General features: G+C 36.8%; 1 protein-coding gene across 2 annotated transcripts in view; it reads left to right on the forward strand.

The window, feature by feature from the left end:
• The window catches only part of LOC124369727, a 46,642-nt gene that overhangs the window by 11,080 nt on the left and 16,658 nt on the right, over positions 1 to 18,904 (forward strand). For both annotated transcript variants that reach the window (XM_046827786.1, XM_046827787.1), the window contains exon 3: positions 3,352 to 3,465. In XM_046827786.1, coding sequence (XP_046683742.1) covers positions 3,352 to 3,465 — 114 coding nt within the window. The remainder of the gene's footprint in view (positions 1 to 3,351; positions 3,466 to 18,904) is intronic.

The following is an 18,904-nucleotide window of genomic DNA, read 5'->3' on the forward strand; positions in this document are numbered from 1 at the left end:
TTGGTTTTTTGCGTGGCTTTTACCACTTGCAAAGAAACACTGTACAGGGTGCTGTTTGGTGCCACCTCTCTGGAGTCGTTTACCTTTTGATTGCAATTTTTTATGTTGTCTGAAATCTGGACATAGTTATTTGATGTTTTTACATCCACCAAACGTCTGGGGTTTGGTCCGCAGTCGACAGTCTGGGGTTGCAGATGTGTTTTCAATTGTTCGACAGTCCTTTCCATTCTGTCTTGCCTCTGCTTTAGTTGGGTTAGCTCTGTCTGTATAGAGTTTGGATTCAGAGTTAGAGTTGATGGGATATTGGTTGTTTGAGGAGAGTCTGTCTGAGTTTCACTTTGTGAAAACTGTTTAGAATTATCATCCAGCTTCTGTAGTTGTCTATTTAGTGAGATGATGATGTTGCCTTGTTTTTTAATTTTACTTTCAAATTCCTCAATTAGGGATACTTGACTTTTGTCATGGTCTTCAAATATCTTTTGTATGTTTGCAAGCTGATCTCTTCCTTTTCCGACTTGGAGTTCTGTGTCTGCAATTTTTTGCTGCAGATGCTCAAGCTTTGAGATGTAGTTTTCCTCCTTTTGTTCATGTTCTTCAATTAATGCTTCAAGGCTGGCGAGCTGTTGTTTAAGTTTACCGTTCTCTTCTGTCAGTAATTTGTTTTCCTCTAGAAGCGCGGCTCCTATTTTGGCAGCCATTTGAAGGTTGTTTTCATCGTCCTCCAGGTTGTTTTCAAGCAAACTCCTCTCTAGTTCTTCCAGATGTTCTCCAGACATGTGTCCTTGAGTTTTTTTGGGATTTTTATCCATGCAATAGTGTTTAGTGTCTAGTTTTTCTTCTTCCTTCAGCACCTTATTTGTGCTGTGTTCAGCTGTCGATGGTTCATTGGCTTCTGCTTCTTTTAGAGCTTCATTGAAAATCTTATTTCTATAATCATTTGTTTTAGGTCTTCCATGTATGTGTTTATACTCAGAGTATAAACAGACATCCTTGTCACTTACTGAGGCTGTTTCTTTCGTTCCAAAAAATATTACATTATATTTTGTATGTTTTTCATTACGTGTTACATTGTCAATAATTGCTGGCCAGTAAGGATAGATAGCCCCTAATTTTAGCAAAGATTTTGTCGCCTTCATTGAATTTGGGTGCCATGCTATTTAATTGTGCTAATATAATTATTATAATAATAAAATTGCAGCTGTTGTTGCTGTTTTGGCAGGCTAGTCTGGTTAGGAAGGGTGGAATTTGTCAATGAAATGGTATCTGTGATTAAAGAGTTTTGGCAGTCTACTCTGGTCAAAGAATGGAGATTGTCGATGAATAAAAAATGTCAATAAAAAAATGTTAATAAAAAATGTCAATAAGGTTTAATGGATCTGTTTAATTATACTCTATTTGGCAGACTTAGAGTGGTCAGAAATTATGTTCAGAGGCTGTTCAGGATTTATGTAAGACAACAACACAGACCGATCTAATTGCCTGCAATCTGGGGACAGCTCAAAGGTCAGCTCTGTGGTCCCTGTCCTTATCTCCTCTTATCGCTATTACAGACCTTTCTTATCTCCAAACTCATTTCAAGCAATCTTGTTCTATATGGAAAATAAAATAATTTTTCATGGATAATTTTCTTGTGTCACTTCAATTCTTGAAACTAATACCTAAGTGTTATTTATAAAAATTTACTTTACACTTTTGTGCCAATCATACATTAAGACTCACTACTTTTTTACGTCCAAAACAGAGCACAAAAAAACCATGTCTTCAACTCACAATATAATATAAACTTTTTTTTTTTTGATGTGTCTTTTGATGTTCTTATGCTAGAGATTTGTACATGTTGTGATTATTCATACTTATTATTACAAAACTATTTATTTTGCTAATCTTATAAATAAAACTGAATCGAAAAATGTGTTGGTAAGCGCAAATCTCGAGAACGGCTGGACCAATTCGGTTAATTCTTTTTGTAAAATGTCCATTGAAATCCGAGGAAGGTTTTTATGAACAAAAAGTTAAGAAAAGTTTCCTGGAATATTTTGGAATTCTCAAAAAATTGTAGTTTTTTACGTTTCATAATTCAAATTAAACTGACACTAAACAGCTGTTGACAGCTATAGTTCGACAAACTTTCTGAAACATCTGTTTACATTTAAATTTTATCAATAATAAGTAAACATTGTTTGATCGGTAGTGTAATGCAGATAGTAAATAAAACATAAATATATAAATTTTACTCCAGATTGCACCAGTGACAAATTAAAATCATCTACTGAATTAAATACTGTTATAAAACTAACCTTAACGAACAAAGTTATGAATGTTTTCACATAAGTTACTTTAAACTGGTGGGCATCCTTGACATTATGATTTTACATTTTAACAATGGCTTATGGAAAAACAGAGAAATGAATACTAACATACCTCAACGATTCATTCTTTCCCTGGCTAGAGTCCAAAAAACAAGGGTAACGCAAAACTTTAATAATGATTATTTTGGAACGTTACATAATCTTAATAAGGATTTCCCTCTTATACCGAAAGTACATAAGAAGTAGGTAGGACTTCCCTCCAGGTCGTAATAGGCTTTTCATTCCTACTTATGTGTGTATTTTCTTCATCAGGACAAGGCAAATTCTATTATTTCAACACGATTTTGACCAAAATAGATTTCCGAGAACTAGATAATCCAATGTATGTAGTATTTTGATCGAGGCAATATGGCAAGCTAAACTGTGACATAGTAGGTAAGTGAATTTAAACCGTCTTAAGTAGGCACTTTTTAACCGAAGTAGGCATCTCGGTCCTACGTAAATATATTTATTTTTTCTTCGTCAGAACAACAAGGCAAACTATACTATGGTACTGGAAATATAAGCTTTTTGACCGAAGTAAGTTTCCGAGACCTGTGTGGTCAGAGATTTGTGTTTTCTTGATCGGGTTGACATGGCAGATTCAGCTGTGACGTTATGTATATAATTAGGCATAACAAGTTACAATAGACTTCATCAAACTATTAGGCAGTAATGACTAATGAGTCAAAAAACATTCCAGTACTATAGACTTGTTTTAAAATTAACAGGGATGTTGCAAAACGCATGAAAACTTATAAAATTACTAAATTTATAAATAGAGATTACTCATAGAAAATTATTTAAGTAATAATGAACTCATTCAATTATCATCTTGAATTCTTTTGGAAAGGTGCCTCCATCTGGCCAGCTGCTTTCTCTTCACTTTTTGTTACTACTCTTAGTTATTCTTAGATGGCCTTCAGCTGAATTTTATCAGTAAGATTAAATATGTAAAATTAATGTCCTGATAAGTTGACTGACTTGTATAAATTATTTTCAGATAAAACTTTTAAGTATCTATATGATGGAGCAAAAAAACCAATAGATACTCCTAGTCCCAGTAGCATGACCATGGAATACGAGGATGAAGAGATGGTACTTGGAACATCTGAAGGTAAATACTCCTGGTTTGACTTGTTCTTAACTATGGTTTAGTCTAGACTAAACTATAACTGGAGTGGTTAACTGCTTATAATGTTTTCTGTCTCTATAATCGTCTTTACATGTCTTTTTTTTGTAAACAATTTGACGTACAATTGACAATTGACAAGTATTATGTAGAAAATAGTCCGTGATGTATATTGTTTATCCACTTACCACAATTAATGTCGATCGAGTATTTAGTTGATAGTAACCAAGGAATAGGTGATATTTTCCTTACTAAGGTAATAAACCATCCTATTTAAAACTTACGAGTACAAACATTTCATTATTAACACGTTCGCTACCGAGCGGCGCATATATGCGCCGGCCGGTGTTATTACGAGAGACCGGACGTCAGAAATACGATCTTTACACACAGACCAAGTTAATATTGGTGTGCCCTTCATCACAGACCGATGGTAAGATTTTGTTTAAATAGGTTATTATACTTTGTAATAACCCTAATTATATATATATTTGATGTATATTTTCAGTTTTTGCGTTTTTAGCATTATTTTATTACGGCGCATATATATGAGCCGGTCCGGTCTATAGCATCAAAATGGTATCATAGACCGAGTGTCCCAAATATGAGCCACTATTTAATTTGTTGAAATACTTTAGATTCAAGGATAATTTTTAACAAAAAAACACACCTATTCCATGAACAAGTTTATTTTACATATTTTATAAGACATATAAATCAAACTTTTACATTACAAAGATTACAAAATAAATTCAAACAAAAGTGTACTTGAGATAAATTGGATGTTTGGGCCTACTTCTCATGCCATAGATTGAAACAAGTTGGCATGCAAAGGCCAAATGGTTTGTCTTTAGAGTCCTTGCAAATAGAGCAGGCATAAAAGGTTTGCTTCCTTGTATTGTGTGCTTCTCGGCAGACATGGCACCTCAGTCGCTTTTCCAGCTTGACAGGAGCATGAGGTCGTCTGTGAAGAGCGGATGTGGGGCGAGGTTTCCGTGGAATGGGTTCTACATGAATGTATTGTTTTTATAATAATGTCTCTGAAATTCAGATAGGTTGTCTTCGTTGTCAATTTGGAAAAAATAAATGTGCTGTTCCACAGTGATACATCTAGCAGGTGGAAAAATATTTTTATGTACCACCGAAGAGACTTTCTAGGAGTGGAATAATAAGAGATCATTTGATCACTGCGATCAATCCCACACATACCCTTGTTGTAGCGAACAACCATGCTGGCTTTTGGATCACTTCTCCCCTTTTTGTTCTTGTTTCCTCCATCTCGGGGCCATTTGAAGTTGAAATAGTCAAAACATTTCTTTTATCTCGCCATTTCATGACTGGTAACGTCACCTCTTTGACGGCTCACACACTCCCCCTTTTTCAGTTTTGTTTTGCACCACAACTTGCGGATTTCCCAACTCTATTTGACTGTAGAGTACCACACATGTTAGTCTGGTTGGTCATGAGGTACTCGGCCAGGTCCACGCTGTTGTAGAAATTGTCGAGAAAGATTATGTGGCCTTTGCCGAGGTAGTTCTGCATTAACTTTCTCACAACTTCAAAGGCGTGGCCCTTTTCTTTGTCAATAAGTGTCCCCTTTCCTAAGTAGATGATGATATTTAAAATGAATCCATCAGATGTTGTCAGTTCGTACAGTTTTTATTACCGTACTTGTGTGATTTGTTTTTTTATATACTGCCGAAACGACAGTCGGCCTCTGAAGAGGACCATAGCCTCATCTAGAGAAAGTGACTTCCCCAGGGCTGTAAACCCTAACAGAGTTTGCTAAGATATCATTGAGGACATTCTCAATTTTATGCATCCTATTGTCTGTGGAGTCTATGTTTGGATCATAAAAACACAAACATCTTAAAATACATTCAAAACGATTGCGGGACATGGTCCGGCCAAAGAATAGGATGCTCATATAAGCCGTCCTTGGACCAATAGTGTTTTTATAGATGGAAGGTTTACATTACCCATCAACATACACAAACCTAAAAATTTTTTCAATTCTTCAACAGAAACATTTTCCCAAAAGTTTAGATGAGCATGTTTGGAAAGAGGTGTCCCTCGCATGATTCCAGCTCTGGTGTTTGTCCATGTGACAATTTTTTCTAACAGGGCGGTGTCAAAAATATTGCCAAACACTTCAACTGGATCAGTTGTTTGTATAATTCACTTTTTCTTCACCCACAAAATCATGAATTAGTGGGACTTTGTTCGTGTCAGTCCAACAACCATTAATACTGATATGATCATTGTGGACTTCATTGGCAACGAACTGTACATTAACATCATCGGTAAAATTATTTTGATTCTGCACATATTCATGTGCCTCTACTTCAGTAACAACTTCATTGCGGTCTACTTCACTACTAGAATCATCACTACTGTTAGAGGTTGGAATGTACTCACTGTTACCATCTGATGAAAATAAAAGAACTTATTTCAGTGTCCACTGTCACTATCAATTAACTCACGGTCAATCTCACTGTTGGTACACACACGCCTTCGTTTTCTATTTGGCATCCATGTTCATAAAAAATCAGATAGAAGCTTATACAGTACGTAAACTTACTCACAGAACGTAACCTCATTCACTGAACATAACCTCAAACTTAGTGAACCACGTGCTCTGCTGCAGTGGCGCGGCCGGACGAGCATTTCACAAACTAATACTGTTGAGACCAGTGAAATATATACCGTAAATACAGGTCATTGACTTTGACTTATCCAGAGACCAACCGTCCCATATTTGCGCCAGACACCCCCAGAGACCGATACGAAAATATTAAACCGTTAAAATAGACCAGTGATTTGTCAGGATATTATTAGTAACAATAGAACACTGTCCCAAATATGCGCCGTCGGTCTGTATCAGCGGGCCCGAGCTGGCTCATATGTGGGACGCTGGTCCAGGAGTAAAAACCGTACGGCGCATATATGGGGACAGCTGGTCTATATATATGTTTTTTATTTAACATATCGGTAGCGAACGTGTTAATAAGATATAAAGTATATTCTTGTATTCAGATTGGTGGATTTTTTAATCTTGGTGTGGGGTTATATTTTTAATCCTGAGTTATTGAACACTATAGTTTTTTATTTTTTTAAATGATACCAGACAGTTTGAAGGTGGGTTTTTGTAGCGAATGGTACATCAAAATTATATATCCACTCACAACTGAATGAATGTGTGACAATTGCTTACAATATTTATAAGCAATTGTTATTGTACGTTAAATAAATTAACACATTTAATGTATTCATTTTTTAAATCTATATTATTTACAATTTCATGAGACGTACCACCTTGACTGTTGTATCACTGGCTGAAGTGAAGCACTTGCTTGATCATATTATGACACAGCAATTTTAGCTTTTTGGTCATAAAATTTCTTTTCTATTCACCATTTCTTCTTTGTCTCTAGTGTTTTTTCCTGTTGTTTCATAAATATTAAGAGCTCGTATATATGAGACTTTCATCTCTGCACACTCTGAGTCGTAGTAATGTGATGGCTTTACTGCCAACTCTGGTTTTGCTTTTCCTCTTTGGACAGGCGATGTCTAGGGCAATGCTGAGTATCTCGTTGAAGTTGGTTGTAGGCTGTTTCTGCGTCTTCAGCATTGTTGACAATGTCCCAGTTCTTAATGGATAGTAAAGATTTGAGATTTTCCAGATTTTGTTTGCCTATTTTTACCCCCCCCCCCCCCCCCCCCCCCCCCCCCCCCCCCCCCCCCCCCCCCTTTTTGTGCCCCCCCCCCCCCCCCCCCCCCCCCCCCCCCCCCCCCCCCTTTATCCCTAGTATGCGCTTAAGACTGATGGATGTATTTTTTGTCATGAATAAAGTCCACACTACAAAGCTGCCTGTATGATCAGAGAGACCAGTTTGTAAGATGGTTGCAGCAACTTTTTCTTCTGAGATACTAGTACATATGCAGTCTATAGAGGTGTTTGTTTCAGCTGTGACACGAGTTGCAGGGAGTGCAAAGTCTCTCATATTTTTGCATGGTCAGTTCATCATTAAACATTACACTGCCAGGATTGTTACTTCTAAGACTGTCAATATTTATGTCACCCATTAGTAAGAACAATTTGTTATGAGCTTGGTATGGTCTAGAATGTTAGATAAGGCGTCCAGGCTATTTCTTATGTTTCCTGCCGGGGGTCGTATACTCCTAAAACATAGATTTGCTTCCCACTACCACATAGCGTGATACGTATCAGTGCTGCCTCAAAGAGGAGTTCCTCACAGAAGTTATTTATTTCAATAGCCTCTGTGTTACTTGTAAGATTTGTCCCCTTTACAGTAAATAGCTGTACCCCCTAGTCTATGCTGAGTTTCTGCTAAAATTCGGATATAAGAGTATAACCATGTAATTTTGTATTAAGGATTTCATTTTGGCAAAGACCATGCTCAGTTAGAAAAACTACAATGCTGGGGGATGTCTCATTAAGCAGGTGGTTGAGTCTATTTACTTTGCCAGATAGCCCTCTTATGTTTTGGTGCAGCACTGTCAGGCAGTGTTTTCCCCTGCTGTGTATGACCTAAAAAAGATTTCTCTTTGTCGGCAATAATTGGTGAGCCCTGGGCAGTTGGATTGGTCAGAGCTCTGCTGGTGGTCTCGTTGTAGAAGGGAGTAATGGGGAGTGGAGAGTTTGTTGTGACTTTTATAGGATGTAATGGAGAAATTTAAGTTTATTTTCTTGTAATTGCTCAATGTTAGTTATGAAGAATTCCTCATATGTTGCATTTTCCTAGTTCAGTGCTGTCACCGGTGGGCCCTTTACACCCTGTTAAAGGAGTAGTGTTTGTAAGAGGTGATCTGCTGGCGTAGTTTTGACTAGGGTGGAGTTGGGGCTGACTCTTATTTCCTAGTGGAAACTGTTGTACTGTTTTTTTACAGTTTTTCCTGTATTTAGATGCCCTGAGAGAAGCACTAAAAATGGTTTTTAGTCCTTGATGTTAGGCAGTGAAGATTCAGCTTCTGCAGTCGAGTTCTTATACGATGTAGTCCTTGTTTTGGTCATTGGAAGTTCAGTGTTTTTATCGCAGATTTGACTAACTTCTGCGGTCGAGTTACGGTGAGTCCCTGGTCTTGGTCATTGGAGGTTCAGTGTTTTTATCCGCAGATTTGGCTGACTTCTGCGGTCCGAGTTTTTTTTTTTTTTTTTTTTTTTTTTTTTTTTTTTTTTTTTTTTTTTTTTTTTTTTTTTTTTTTTTTATTTTTTTTTTTCTTTTTTTTTTTTTTTTTTTTTTTTTTTTTTCTTTGATTTTTTTTTTTCCTGGTTTTGTTTTGGTCAGTGGAAAGTTCAGTGTTTTTATCGCAGATTATGGCTGACTTCTGCGGTCGAGTTGAGGTGAGTCCTGGGTTTTGGTCAGATTGGAAGTTCAGTGTTTTTTATCGCAGATTTGGCTGACTTCTGCGGTCGAGTTGAGTTGAGTCCTGGTTTTGGTCAGATGGAAGTTTCAGTGTTTTTTATCGCAGGATTTGGCTGACTTCTGCGGTCGAGTTGAGGTGAGTCCTGGTTTGGTCAGTGGAAGTTCAGTGTTTTTATCGCAGATTTGGCTGACTTCTGCGGTCGAGTTGTCATAAGATGTCGCATGAATACAAGGTTTTGTGTGAATATGTAAAGTCAGCTGATGCTCCAATTGGATCCTGGCGAACCTTTAGCTCAGCTAATTGGAGCAGGATTGACGAGGGATGACTCATACTGTTTGTGTCAGTAGAGAGGGTTGTGTTTCTGAGTCTTCTAACTAAGGGTTTGTTAAGATTGACGTCACTAAATATAAATGAGTTTTTTGGCTGAGGTTTATAAGGGTCTGTAAACGAGCCATTTCTTTTTCATAATTATGAATAATCCGTTCTTTCTCAGTGTCTTGATCTAGGTATAAAAGTTCGAGTTCATTACGTAATTCCTTCCTTTTTCTTTCAAGAGCTGCAGTTCAAGTTGCCTTATGGTATCACCCAAAGAAATGGTTCTATCTATTAACGCTTCTTTTTCCTTCTCCAGTTCTTCAATCTGAGCTTCCGAAATTCATCTTCAATATATACAAAACTCTGACAACAACAACAAAAGCACTATGGAGTGTTATAAATAGTGAGAGACTTAGCAATAAGACTAGTCCAACATGCCCTAAGCTTAACATTAAACAATAATAACTATAGATGACCCAGAGGAAGTAGCTGAAAACCTCAAACACCCTATTTCACCCAAATAGCAGATATCACAATAGAACAAAAATAATTTACTACCAACTGACCAGAATAGATGAGGACCTCAGAATCTCCTACACACTCCTCCGATACAATCATTTAAACTAACACCTACAACCTGGATAGAAGTACAAAAGGTAATTCAGAATCTTAAAAATAAATCATCCAGTGGTTTAGATGAATACATCTTCAAAAATTGTTAAATACTGTGCGCAAGAAATCTCCCATCCTCTCGCAGCCATAGTCAATCAAGTCTTTTGCCCAAGGCCACTTCCCTACAAAGCTCAAAGTTTCTAAAGTCTATGCAAAGCACACAAAAAGGACTAAAATCAGAGCCCCAAAAAACTATAGGCCCCATCTCACTGATATCGACTTTCTCAAAAGTTATAGAGAAAACTTGTGCTAGAACAGGCTGATGGTATTACCTTAAACACCATAATTTAATAGCAGATAACCAGCATGGATTTCAAAAGGGCAAATCTACAATTTCTGCAATCATAAGCCTGGTTGAATCAATTATTGACAGTATTGATGAAGAAAAGTATGTAACAGCTCTTTTCATTGACTATAGCAAGGCCTTCGACTGCCTGGGACACGATCTTATTTCCCGAAAAGCTCAAAACTCTTGGTATAAGAGGTAAAGAGAACATGTGGTTCATAAGCTACCTTACAAGGAAGATCTCAAGTTGTGGAGGTCCAGGATACCAAATCTGGCCTTACTAGCTCATATATATCAACTCAAAAACCACTAACAAGAGGAGTCCCTCAAGGATCCGTGCTCGGCCCCATACTTTTTATACTATTCACCATTGACTTCCCAGCTTTTATTGAAAACTATAGTACTCGACTTGTATAATGTATGCAGATGACACTACACTCTCTTGTTAAAAATGACTCTAACGGAAGAACTATCTACTAACTCACTAACAGCTTTACAAGGAGCTGTTAAGTATAGTGTATCAAATGACCTGGCATTAAATACTGAAAAGACAACACAAGTGCACTTTAGCAAGAAAAAAGGAATACCTAGCAGTTTTTTTTTTTTTTTTTTTATGTCCCAGATATAACTGGTCCTCAACCAAGTCAAATTTCTGGGCTTAACACTTGACAGTGGACTTTCGTGGACTGAACATGTAAACACTATCTCCAACAAGATATGCACTGGAATTTACGTTATGAAACGTATAAAAACAGTTTGTACTCAAGCAGCAGCTAAGGCTGCGTACTATGCGCTTGTTGAGTCTCATATAAGATATGGCTTAATCATCTGGGGTACTTCTAATGGAAATCTGAATAAGATTCTGATACTGCAAGAAAAGAAGCAATTTAGATCCCTTGCCAATCTTGAGCCTCACAAAGCTGCAGAGAAGCATTCCAACCTCTGCACTCTGGGATACTCACTGTACCAGCTCTTTATATTTATGAATCTATCATACATGTTATCCCGACTCAATCTGCAAACCCTTGGAGATGTCCACAACTACCCTACCCGCCACGCCTCTAGATATATACTGCCTCAGCATAGAACAGCACTTTTGAGAAAAAACCATCCTATGCAGGAAGAAAATTTAGAAATCTACTACCGGAGAACTTACAAAGTCTAACTGGAAATGCACTAAAGGAACCACTATAAAAATTTCCTTCTTAAGAAGACAATCTACAACATAGAAGAGTTTTCAAAGAAGCTGTATAAACTCTCTCTCTATATGTATATGTATATCTTACTTTAATTTCTATTGTAAAAAACTTGACAAAATTACTGTACTTGATGTTCATGTAATAAAGATATTTGAATTTGAATTTGAATTTGAATTTGAAATATGATTTCAAGAGGTTCATGGTTACATTACCAAGCAAGAAACAATTGTACAGACTATGGGAGGAATTTTTTTAATAAGATGTAATTGCTGTTCTTACGAAAAAGAAACTTTAATCTTCCTATCAAGATACAAGTAAAACACCTACCAACCTTCTTTTGTTTTGACTTGACTATTACAGTGCACTCAACTAGTTCCTGCACACAGTCTGGTTTACTTAACCCAGAGTTATCCGAAATCTGCATTTTAACAGATAAACAAGAAAGAGATTACTACAAATAAAGACTCATGAATTGACTCACTGACTCTCAGTGTCAGAGAGTAACATTTCTCTCAGTAACATTAATTCTGATTACTGACCTCACAATAACATATGAGAAGGTATTTACAATGATTTGAAGAATGGATACCCTGCCTTTGTGATACATATACTGAGAAATCTGTGATGTTATTTGGCCATTTCAAACATTGTCAAACTGATTGTAGACAATCATTCACCTGGAAAAGCTATTCAACTTAGCCAAAATCCTCACAATGACAAAGTGGGAGTTCAATACTTCGTTTCGTTTCGTTCGTTTCGTGACATCCAAAGGTCAGGTTATGTTTTCAACATGAACATTTTTCAACTAAGACTAATGCAAATTGAATAAGTTAACTTCAAATAAATATACCATATATTTATTAGACATAAATTATTAGTCAATTTAAAAATAATGTAGTTGGCTCAAATTTAACAGATCACTGCTATATAGAATTAAAAGAAAAACTTTTTAAGTACACTGGAGCAAGGAATAGTTCAGTGATCATTCTACAATAGATTATTGTTTGGCTGATATAAGATTAAAAACATTATGTAAAATTGTTGTTATGTATCAAGTAATGTAAACTATTGTTTTAATCAATTCCGTTACATTTTATCTGAACTGTAAATAGCTGCAAAATATAAAAATGTTAATAGTAAGTGAAAATAAAGGTTATCCGATTAGCTCTTGCATAAATACTATATTTTTAAAGTAACTGAATAGAAAGAAAAAATTGATTATACTATACACAAATTAAAATTATTACCAGGACTTTTGCAAAAAAATATCTAATGAAAAGGCTACAAAAATAAAATTACTAAGTACTATTTTTTAACATTGAAAATTGTGTGTTCCTCCTCTCAGTTTAAAATGGAACAAGTATCAATAACGGAGTTGAAGAGTTGAATTAGATAGGGAATATTATTTCATATCCCTGACTAGTAGCATATAAGATTAATAAATACTTTCACTAAGTACAATCGGGCACTATAGGTTAGGAAGTAGGACCTATACAACTTAGGTAGGCATAGAGATAATTTTTTTTTTTTCAAAATATTCATGTACAAGGTGATTCTAATTTTAAGACAATTTAAAGAAGAAAAATATCATTTGGTTTTTATAACAATAATGTTATTTTAATAAAACAAATTTTTGATTAAAATTGTTCCTTTTTTTTCATACAACAAAATTAAAAATCTGTTCATGACCTACTTCAAATCTCCTTCACATCAGACCTAATACGGTTCAGTCGGTCTGATGATGAAAATGAGTCATTGCAGTACAGGAAAAATTTATCCCAATGTCCTGATAATTTTGTCACTAAGAATTAAGAAAGATGTTATAATTTTAGATTAGTTTATTGGATGTCTAATATTTTATTTTATTACACATTTTATACAGTGAATTAATTTAATGATACCTTTTTAATCTTATTAATAATTTAGAGGTTTACCTAGAAAAACAACATGTATTTTCTGATTAGGTGTAGACTACCCATTCAAAACATGCTGTAGCAGTTATAAGTTTTGGAAGGCCTGAAAAATAAAGAAATCCCATAAAAGTAACTAGTATTAACGGGCTGACAGTAATGGCAATCAGCACTGTCCAAAGACGTGGATGACAAACAATAAACATTGCTCAAGATAATTCTAATCAGTAAAATATAAAAACTTGAAAGGGTCTGATCATGAATGCTTATTAGCTACAGTATCAAAAGATAAAACTTATGATAGAGCTTGTACTAACAAGACACGTGGACGGGTTGCTTATGCGTGCTGCCGTTGTGCAAGCCAAATGATCTTTACCGATTATGTGCGTGCTGTCGGACATAAGTTTCCTGGTCTTGATATTTTAAAAGTCAAAAGTTTTTTTTTATCCGGAGGGAAAAAATGTCACCCCACTTAGTCCTAAAAGGACCTTTGCGCCTCCCTTACTTATATTTGTGTCCTCAGAATATGGGACTTTTACAGAAGCTGATCAGATCTGAGGGCTCCTGTTCTTTCATGTCCTTGGGGTGGAGGAGATATGCTCTCAGGAATCTTTTCCGAATTTTTGATATGGTAGGACAATTAAGCCAAATACGAGTATGTTCCGCTGATTCTTCCTCTTCTCCGCAGAATCTGCATTCATGGCTAAGGCCCACCCTCATAGATGTTTCCTTAGGGGGCCATGTTGTGTCAACATCCCTATTATCAGTCTTATATCCTCCTTATTCTGATCCAAGAGAGATGTCCTCCCTTTAACATAAAGAGAGATAAACATTTTAGATTGTCTTAATCCTGAGGCCCTACTCCAATTAAAGTTTCTTATCCTCTTTTCCCAATCTTTTACAAGAGCTTTGCTGTTGGAGAAAGCTTTCCCGCAACTTGGCTCTGGCCCCACCATAATGAACTCCGTTCCCTTTTTGGTGAGGATATCAGCTTTTTCATTTCCATGAATACTGTCATGGCCCAGCACTCAACCGAGTGTTATTCTGTTATTCTTAGCCAGCTCTGCCAGAGCATTCTTGCATTCCCAGACTGCTTTCGAATCAAACGAACAGGTATCAAATGCCTTTAGTGCAGCCTGGCTGTCAGATAGTATAAAGTAATTTATCTATTTCTCCCTTCTTTCAATAGAGTATATGGTTTTTCAAAGGAGTATTTCTTAACCATTGCTTCTGGCACATTGATTAGCATTTCAGCCTTTAGAAAATTCCTGCGTTATTTTCATGTGACCTTTTGAGGAGGTAGTATTTATTACATTTGTTCCTAGAAGCTTCATGCAATGATACTGACTAAGCTTGAATACTTGGGCTTTAGGAACACTGCTTTGTCATGGTTTGCAAACTATTTGAAGGATCGAGACCAACTGGTTGAACTTAAGCAGAGCATGAAAGGAATAAAAGTCTTGTATAGATCCAATAGACTCCTTGTAAATAGAGGTGTACCACAGGGTTCTGTCCTAGGGCCTGTTCTGTTTCTCCTCTTTACATTTGACTTTCCAGAATACATGGAACCCTACAGTAACACCATAATGTATGCCGATGACACGGTTCTTTTGATTTCTGGAAAGAATAGAGAGTCACTTGAAGTACAGTCATACATTGCATTGAATGTTGCTGTTGAGTACTGTGCAGTGAACGACCTTGTTTTTAACGAATCAAAGACGAAAGCAATGACTCTTGGCAGCTTGAAAGAACAATTCTCAAGATTCCCCAACCTTGACTCTGTAAATTCAGTGGAGCATCTTGTTGTTGTGGCCGACAACAGAATATCGTGGATGGACCATGTTGATAAACTGTGCAGCAGACTGAGTAGTGCCATCTTTGCAGTTAGAAGAATCAAGCATGTCGGCACAGAGGATACAGTGAGAACAGCTTACAACTCTCTGTTCGAGTCCTATCTCAGATATGGCATTGTCTTGTGGGGCGATCCGGCAAGTGGCAACCTGGAGCGTGTTCTCATTATTCAAAAAAAGGTTATAAGAATACTGGCTGATCTTGACTGGAGAGACAGCTGCAGGAGTGCTTTTAAAGAAATGGGAATATTGACAGTCACTAATATCTACCTGCTGGAAGTGATCTACCTGACATCCTCATGACAACTGCAGCGCCACATGGACACTCACACCTACCAAACCAGGAATGCCACAGACTTTGCTCTGCCGATTCACCACAGTAGTCGCTTTCAATCAATGCCTTCATATGCTGGAGCCAAGTTTTTCAACATCCTTCCTGACACAATCAAGATAGCTGACCCAATTATCTTAAAGAAAAAACTTCAAGCTTGGTTGCTCCAACGACCGTTCTACACCATAAGTGAATTTCTAGACTGGCCAAATTTTACTATGTAAAGCTATGTCTGGACTGAAATTACCATGACAAATGTATTGTATTAAGTGACACCATTTTCAATCTTGAAGATTGTAAAATAAAGATATTCTCTCTCTCTCTCTCTCTTCATTGTGCTTAGAGCGGCTGTGCTCATTACCTCCTGCCCCAGAGGAGTGTATCCCAGGACCGCTTTAATTGCCAGGGTTGGGCAGGAGCTCATCGCTCCTGTGATGCTTACACAAGCTAGCCTTTGAAGACTCTGTACCCTTTTGGCAGCTGTTTGTTCTACTTTCAACCACCACACTAAAGTAGCATATATGTTACCATCGGTTGTATTATAGTTTCATGCATCCAATAAATCATTTTGTGTTTCAAACCCCATTTAAATCCAAAGAGTTTCTTGCAGGCCCCAAGGGCGATTGTCCCTTTAGATATTGTGTTCTCGATATGTGAGTTCCAAGTCAGAACTATACCCAGATATTTGACATCCTTTGATTGTTTTATTTTGATTCCTTCCAGGACAAGTTGTGCAAGCTGGAACTTTCTTTTCGTGGTAAAAGTTATCATATTTGTTTTTTATGGGTTAATCCAAAGACCTTCCCCATGACACCAGTTGCTTATGAAATTTAATTCTTTTTGAATTAGGTGTTCCAGCATGCCTTTGTTTTTCCCTTTGACTGTAAGAACTAGGTCGTCTGCATAATATATTAGCCTTGTTCCCCTCTTCTCCGTTTTAGTTAGAAGTTCATCAACCACCATCGCCCACAGGAGAGGAGAGAACCCCTCTCTGGGGGCAGCCTTTCTGGCCCGTGATGGTGACCGATTCGTCTCCATTCTTTGCTTTTACTTGTCTGCTTTTTAGAAGGGCTACTGTCCACTTGACTGCATCCGAGGGAACTCCAAATCGTTCCATAGCTGCCTCCATGGATTGATATGCTACTCAATCGAAAGCTCCTTCAACATCCATGAAGACGCTGACTAGAGCTTCCTTTTCATTGAAGGTTTCTCCATCGCTTCCACCGTGGAGGGCAGTGGTTGGTGATTTACCTTCTATATATGCATGTTGAGATAGACTGAGAGGGGTGTACTAGTAAGGTTTCATCCCTAATGTGTATATTGATTATTTTTTCCATAGTTGTCACCATGAAGGAGGTTAGGCTTATGGGTCTTTACGAGTTGGGTTGAGTTGGATCCCTATCTTTTTTCCGCACGAACACCACCAATGCTGTCCTCCAGTTCTTTGAAATTAATCCTAGGGTGTAGCTGCTTATAAATAGAATAATTAGAGTATTTAATAAGATGTCCAACCCTTCTTGAAGAAAGGCTGGAAAAACTCCACCCGCCAGGAGATAAATGGCTTAAAGGATCTTATTGCCCATTTAATTCTTTCATGTGTGAATATTCTTTTAGAACGCTGTCTTCACTTGGCTACTTCCAAACTACATCTCTCCTCTATTAGAGAATAAGTATCCTCATTTCGAGTCGACCCCCTGGAAAGTACATTTCCAAGAGCAGCTCTAAGGTCTCCTTCCTGTTCTCTGTAAGGTTACTGCTGGCCATTGGCTGTAAGGTCACTAAGGAACCCATTGGGTTGAAGTGATCGAATTGGAGAGTGTTTTTAAGCCTGGCAGCCTCTGGTATAAATACCTTGAGTAAAACTGTTATGAAATTTGTATGTATGTATATATACAGGGTGTATATTATGTCTGGAAACACCCAAATATATCCTTTAATAATTTAAATAAATTTGAAACCTCTTACAATCGTGATAGAGATTGGGCATCCACTTTTTGGAACAATGTTTTGTTATGTCACACCAACGGGGGACGTCCTGGCCGAGGGTATCGTTGAATATTCTTAATGGAAGCCTATACCTTGTGATACATAATTTTAAAGGTAATAGCTTACTGAATTGAATGCCACAAACCGCATCTCAAAGGAATTATTCTATCAGAAAAATAGAGCATTTTTAGTATTGAAAATTTACTGATGTTCAACAATGTAATTTTAACATGGTTCTTGCCACAAAATGTGTTACACTAATTTTTTTTAGCATTTTTTAAATGTTCAATTAAAATAAAATAAACAATTTATTTTTAAGCTGGTTTCATTAGTACAAATTTACCAGTTTTTATTACAATGAATAAAACTTATGAGTCACTTTCTCTGATTACTTATGAATCTGTAACTTGGCGTTTTCCAGTCAGCAGGAAGGTTTAAAGAGACAAAGGTCACTAGCCTATGAGAAACATTATTGTGTTATTAATCATCTGGTCTACAGGTTTCAGTTTGTTGAGCATGGAGCTTTCACTAGACAGGTCTAAGCTTGGGAATTACAAATGGACAAAGGTCATATCATTCCTGTCGAGTTAATCAGTGTCTCTGAAGCATTGCTGTCAACAAGTTATCTAATTACAGTAGTTCAGTTTTTATTTGGCATTTTAATGGAATTGTCTGGAAAGAGAACGAATTACTCTGTATGATGATGCGAGGATATGGCGATCGTCAAAGATCTTATCGGGAAGTTTTGTAATTTGTTTAATGACAACTTTCCCAGAAAGGAATCCCATAAGTGTTTTCAACAATATCAAAAACTATTGAGCGTTTTGAAATGACAGGGAGTGTACGTAATCGGCCAAAGTCGGGTAGGATACAATCTGCAACAGATGAAGAACATGCACTAGATGTTTTTGCAAACATTTATTGAAGACCCACATACATCGCTCAGAAAAGCTGCACAGCAACATGATATGCACCCTATGTCTGTGAGTAAGATTTTGAAAATTAATAAATACAAACCATTTAAAGTTCATTTAGTCCAACAGTTAAGTGAGGATGATTACGACAGAAGAGTTGAGTTTTGTGAACTTGTGATGCGCAAATGTGATGACAATAGAGATTTTCTGACCAACATACCATTTTCTGATGAGGCAACTTTTTTCCTAAATGGCAATGTTAACAGGCACAATTGCCGTTACTGGGCTAGTGAAAACCCACAATTGGATTTACTGAGTCCCATTCACAGCAACCACAAAAACTGAACGTATGGTGTGGAATTTTAGGTAACAAAATTGTTGGACCCTTTTTCATCAATGGAAATTTAAATGCCGAACTTTACTACAATATGCTCCAAAATGAAATAATCCCAGCTATTCAAATTGCATCAGGAGAATACTTTGATAATGTATGGTTTCAGCAGGATGGTGCTCCACCCCATCCACCCCATTATGGAGACAGGTAAGAGAGTATTTGGATTTAAGGTTTCCTCA

Source organism: Homalodisca vitripennis, chromosome X (assembly GCF_021130785.1).
Source record: "Homalodisca vitripennis isolate AUS2020 chromosome X, UT_GWSS_2.1, whole genome shotgun sequence".
In the NCBI taxonomy this organism is placed as follows: domain Eukaryota; kingdom Metazoa; phylum Arthropoda; class Insecta; order Hemiptera; family Cicadellidae; genus Homalodisca; species Homalodisca vitripennis.